At 34.9% G+C, this 5,996-nt stretch overlaps 1 protein-coding gene across 1 annotated transcript; it reads right to left on the reverse strand.

Moving 5' to 3' along the window:
- Positions 1-3,843: 3,843 nt before the first annotated feature.
- LOC132029701 (uncharacterized) lies at positions 3,844-5,373 on the reverse strand. The gene is made up of 4 exons (XM_059419028.1): positions 4,914-5,373; positions 4,767-4,816; positions 4,110-4,194; positions 3,844-4,005 (listed from the first exon to the last, which is right to left on the reverse strand). The coding sequence occupies exons 1-4, from the start codon at positions 5,173-5,175 to the stop codon at positions 3,959-3,961; spliced, it is 444 nt and encodes a 147-aa protein (XP_059275011.1). The 5' UTR covers positions 5,176-5,373; the 3' UTR covers positions 3,844-3,958.
- Positions 5,374-5,996: the final 623 nt, after the last annotated feature.

The following is a 5,996-nucleotide window of genomic DNA, read 5'->3' on the forward strand; positions in this document are numbered from 1 at the left end:
GAATCAAAACTTCTTGTTCGTGACTTGAAAAATCTCGGCGCTCAATCCAACAAGATTTTCAATAACCATGCAGGTAGGTCCGAAGCATGCGAGCTTGCGGTATCAAGGATTAGAAAAAACAAAATGAGAATCTTTTGCAAAATGTCAGAGATTTTACATCTCTAAAGTTCGTCGACGAACGAGCATCATCGGCTTAGGTAGAGAACTAACATCTACCGAAAAAAGATGTGTCTTAAGAAACCACAATATTTTTTGAGAACGATATTGAGGACTTCTATTTTGATGAAGATTAGGGGTTATTTAAGTTCTTTTAAATTTATGACTCATGCGGTTAATTTGTATTGTTAGTTATGATGAAGTCATCAATAAGAAAAAAATTAGTAAGTTTTTAATTTGCTTTGATTGTTTAAGTCTATTATTAATTTCTAGAGTTAATAATTCATAAAAATTCAACAATAATAACCGCATTCACAAACATCGGGTTCTATAGCAAAGTTTGAGGTTTGGGAGCTTTGAGACATGTTTTTGGGGGTGCAAAATTGTGTTGAAGGGGTGAAAATGGAGGAAATGAAGGAGAAGAGTTTCTTTGAAAAATGGCTAAGTGGGAAAGAGAAGGCACTCCATTTTCTCCATGGAAGTTGGTTTACTCTTGCCCTCTAGGTTAAGTGTGTTTTATTTAAATTGTTGTTGTCATTGCTAAAATAAGAACAACAAGAGAAAAAGAAAAAGAATATAATGAGCTTTTACAAGATAGATGAAAGGGTGTTGTATGGTATCAAAGGTTTAATTAATATTAATGGCTTTGTTAACTCGTGCTCGAATTTTCTATGTGACACGGATGAATATCTTCCGGTTGTTTTCTCTCTCTCCGAGAACGGTGCATCTAGCTTGACAAAGCCAATACCTATTAACCGGGCTTTAGGTCCTCCGGTTCTTCGTCCCCTCCTTCGCCCCATGATGATTAATTAGAATCTTTGTTGCTATATAAGCTGAACCAAAATAACACTAACAAGTTTCCAAACAAACAAAATTTACTTCGGGGCACTTTAGAGCCCCTAAAACGACGATCCAAACGTTTAGGTGTGCTTAATGTAATGAGCCGACATTATTGTACGCGAAAAAAGATATTAAGTTCTATATAAAATATTGATATTCCGACATTTTGAAACATAACTAATCTTCAGTCAAAGTACGGAAGAAATGTCAATTTTTAAAAAAAATTGGCCAAAGAACAAAGGGGACAGTTTGTTACCTTTTTTACGCACGAACTCTGTGCGTGAAAGGACCAAAGTTTTAACTTTACAGTTTGGTCCTTTCACGCACAAAATTCGTGCGTGAAACCTACTTATGTAATTTTTTTTTTATGTCAGTTTAGTTTTTTTTTTCCATACTAAAAAGGTCGCGGACTCATTTTAATTAGCATATTTGCAACATAAGGTATGATATTGTTTGCAAAACATGAGAGATCGAAGTATTTCGACCTCTCTCATCTCTTATAAACCAATCCAGAAGTGGTTGATTAAAAAATTATGATAACTCATTAACGTATATGGTTTCTAAATAAATAATTTGTTTCTAAGTTTACCAGATCGAAAATTTATAACATTCTAAAATGTATAAATCCAATGTCATATTTAGTAAAAATTTATGATGCATGTATAGGATGGACTCAATGTGTCTGAGCCTACCTCGCTGTTGTGTTAGAAATGATGCCTTGGGAAACAAATTGCTTCTGCTTCATGAACAAAGGATTGTGTTGGTTGTAAAAGATGTATATCCGCAACAGATTAGTCCAACAGATTTCTTGAGTGTCTGAGTATAACAAAATTCTTGAGTGTCTGAGTTTATTTATGAGATGAAACAACTCGCAGTACGCGTCTAGCTTATTGATATGTTCGAGAAATTTTTACTTGAATTCATCTAATTTCTTTTATCGACAAAGATGTGCTCAAAAATCAAATATGTTGAGCGTGGGCTTTAATGGTCCAACTATATATCTTGTCCTTACTGCGAATTATTTTCCTTGGTCAATAATAATTGTGGTTTTTTCAATATTTGCGGATTTCTTAATTCTCTCTTTCCCATAAAGGAAATAGGTAATTAGGTCGCTCTTTCCGGACATAACCAAAGAAGGGAAATGATTCTTCAAATGTCTCAAGTCTCAAAAGTCCATGATAAATGTCGTCAAAGCCTAATATTGCAGAAGAAATTAGATGAGGTACTCCGAATACAAATATGAAAGGTGTCTATAACTTTTCCCTCAGGGTCTTCCCCTAGCCAAGAGTAGCTAGGTGGGGAAGTAAAATTAATCTTTGTTCATACATAGACTTCTCTAATATGAAATGGGTCATTTCAAATAGGGTAATTGCTCTGGCCCACAATACGATAATTCAAATGGGCTACCTGAGCCTCTAGTAGTTACCCGATAAATTGATAAGGAGAGTATTCCAGGCCCACCAAGCAAAATCAATGACTTTATGGCCACCACCAACAAAGGCTAAAATCAATTTTTTTGGCCACAACCAACGAGGCTAAAATTCCATTAAAGAGCGTTTCCACGTGGTAAGACCTTCTCAGGGAATATAAGATTTTCATGAAGCTGATCCAATTGTGCGTACCTTTATTTAAGAGAATATTAGTTGTCTAGAAAGTCTCAAATTTAGGATTTCTGCTATGGGAATTTCCTGAGAAACGAAGTAGTAGGCACGTAGGTTCAGGGCTGGACCGACTACTTCAAAAACACTCATCAATAGATCATATATTGGTACAAATAACATAAAAAAAATGTAACCAGCATTTATTGAAAAAAGTAACCCCAAAAATTTGGGACTAATAAAACAGTTAGCGGTGACCATGGAATAAGTTTCTATAATTTGGCTTGAGTTGAGTTAAAGCATGGAAAGTATTTGCACCATTTCCGTTTTTAAATTAATAAAGTATTTTCTATGACAGCGCCATGAATAACCGCATAACAAAGTTGTTGTACAAGTTTTACCGTACAATACTGGCTTTCAATAGAGCAATAGCACTACTTCTTTGGATTTTTGCACTAATTTTATTGGAGCAGATGCAACAAAATGTCAATATGCATCTGCTGCAACCATCAAATGTTCTTGGTCTAGGACCGTAAATAATGTCCTGATCTTATAAACGTATCACTCGTAGTTGTTCATTGCATGAAAGTGTACATTTAGCATGAGTTAATTATTAGGTCAATCCATGCGTTGTATTTTCATTTCAGACAATGATATGGAAATGTTGTGACCTTCCAACTATAAGACCGACTAAGTACGTATTTATTAACATGATTAGCAAATAATGTATGCAAAAGACATTAACTAATCTGGATTGCCCAGAGAACTTTGTCGGGCTGCCTGACTTGTCGATTGTCTTTACATCGTTTCCTCAACGTTTGTCCAGAAATTGTTTTGTTTTAACCATTTGAAGACGTAGTATTAGATGCCAAAATGAAGCTTAAAGCTGGATAGTTGCAATAAAACTTGGAAGACTATTTGGACAACACACTCTGAAAACAATTTTCAGGATGAAAGAGTTAGAGAGGTTTTGCAACTCAGTGACGGACACACGTTACTTTAAGCTGGGTAGTACATGCTAGCTTGAATGGAGCCACATGAATCATGTGACATGATCAATGAAAATTCATGTCACATGTACATAATGAAAGTAACGACTTACTTAAACCCTACAGCCTCAAATCGTAACCCGCGTCTTCGTTCTTTTTCTTTTTAATCAATGAAGAACTGTTAGTGTTGTTCCAGCTTCTAGTTTTCAGGCAACTTTATATTTGGCTATGTAAGAAAATACAAATAATAGACTAGAAAATTTCCAAGGTCAAAAGCTGCTTGATGTATCGAAAAACAAATTTACAAGTGGTATACATATGTATAATGTATAATGGGGTGAATCATCAAACTTGGCATGAAGCTTCCACAAACTATTAACCCATGAAGAATCTTCTCCAAGACTGCCACGGCAGAAATCCGCCTGTTTAGTATCAAAAGAAATTAAATGAATACAGGAATTACATGCTACTGAAGTTAATAAAAAGGAAGAAAATTTAAATGCGGACAAGTAGAGTAGGATAGTACCACAACTAGGACATCGCTTATAAAATTTGTTGTTCTTGAGAACAAGTCCTGAACCCCCACAAACTTCACATTTCCTCTGTTTCACCTGCCAAAGGAACAAGCTTTTTGTGCCAATCAGATTTTTTGACTATGGGGTCCAAGATGTCAAATGGAAGGCGGAAACATCGACAATCCCTTAAATTTGTCAATAACTTTTATCTAGACACAAATTATAGTATGTTTCGATTGTACACCTGAAAACATGATAAAGTGTTCCTATTAGACATTTTCGGCTCAAATTTTGAAAGAACTTGTGTGTATTCTAAGTGCACATTACATAAGATAAGTTAACCATTTAAAATGCGTCACATCCCTTAACTATACAAATTAGTCTTAATAAGTCATAAAACCTCATGCTTGTTTCAATAGAGGCTGATGTGTATAATTAAAAGGAGGAGACATGTTTTATGTGATTCACTTATCTGTATAGTAGGTGCTTGAGAATACGCGCAAAACAATTTCCAAAGTTTGCGTCGAAAGTGTCTAATAGGAACATAATATGTGTTCAACTGAAACATGTCTGTAATTTGGATGTGTAGATGAAATTTTACCAGTAAGTTTAAGTAGCCGTCGGCGTATTGAAGTAGCATGGAATTTAAATATAGGAGGGTACTTAACGATTCTTTTGCTGAACTCGACTCCAGCAACCACAAAAGGTGTCACACCGGCTGTAAACACAGTTCTCACCAATTCATTAATCCAAGAAAACAAAAAAAGAAGCAAAAAAGGAAAGAAATAACAGTAAGCAATGAATATGAATAGTACCTAAAGAGCCAATGACAATTTGCCAAGTGATATCGGGGTCTGAAGTGAGTGTTGTAATATCGGTGTCAGCTGCGTTAATTGACTTGCTTAATTGCTTATTTTGTTTAACAACAAGAAGATGATGATGGGGTTGATTGTTTAAGGGAATAAAGGCCTGATGATTGAATATTGATCTGGCATCTGAAGAATGTTGAGAGATGAATCTTCTATGGCTAGAGGTGCTTCTATGGAAGGCATGAAGAGGCCCAAATAGAGTAGCCATTGTTGCAGGCAGGAGTGGAAGGAACACTCAATGGTATAGGCTATGTGTGGTAAATGTTTAACAACCACAAATGTGAATTCTTGCTCTAACGTCTCCACGTCGCCTCTCCCTTGCTCTCTCCTTGTTTGTTTGTTTCCTTCTTTTTTTCTTTTTGGGTTCAGAAAGGCTGTTTCTACTCTCTACCTTTTGCTTAGCTTCTCTCTAAAAGGAATTAAAACTTTTTTTTTTTGTATGTGTACATTCGACCTTCTTCATACCTCACTTGTGAAATTATATTGATCATGTTGTTGTTTAGGAGTTGCATACGTCAATGGTTCGATATGTCATAAAACTCTTGAGTTGCATCTTATACTGTCCCAAATGATGTTTGACTGAGTACAAAGTTTTAAAAACTTTTAAGACTTGTAATTTAAAACAAATCGAGAATATTTGTGTAACTATAAATCATCTATTAAGGATAAAATAAAAAAATTAAAGCAATTTTTTAAAAAATATTAAAATGTTATTTTTGACCTATTAGAGAATTTTTTTAACATAAAATAAGACAGAAAGAACAACATGGAGTGTTTTATGGTTCCTGTCAAAATAAATAAATAAATAAATACATAATGTGCGGTAATCTTGAATTCATTTGTGCCTTTTACACAACAACCCTTAGAGGAAGAGCTAAACAAGGGAGACAACAGGTAGGGTAAAGGGAGGTTTGGGCTCTAGAATGATTTGGGGTTGCTCATTATTTAATCTCTCTTGTATGTTGGGGCACAGTTTGCATCTAAAGACTGCGGAGGGTGCATCTACACTAGGTAGGTTATCAAATACTA

This window comes from Lycium ferocissimum, chromosome 9 (assembly GCF_029784015.1).
Source record: "Lycium ferocissimum isolate CSIRO_LF1 chromosome 9, AGI_CSIRO_Lferr_CH_V1, whole genome shotgun sequence".
In the NCBI taxonomy this organism is placed as follows: Eukaryota; Viridiplantae; Streptophyta; class Magnoliopsida; order Solanales; family Solanaceae; genus Lycium; species Lycium ferocissimum.

What these genes read in the sequence shown, in the direction of transcription:
- LOC132029701 (XM_059419028.1), bottom strand. Translation starts at nt 5,175, where the DNA reads ATGGCTACTCTATTTGGGCCTCTTCATGCCTTCCATAGAAGCACCTCT. An exon ending in AATTGTCATTGGCTCTTTAG is followed by an intron (nt 4,817 to 4,913) that starts GTACTATTCATA and finishes CTGTGTTTACAG; the next exon opens with CCGGTGTGACACCTTTTGTG. An exon ending in TCGAGTTCAGCAAAAGAATC is followed by an intron (nt 4,195 to 4,766) that starts GTTAAGTACCCT and finishes TTCCTTTGGCAG; the next exon opens with GTGAAACAGAGGAAATGTGA.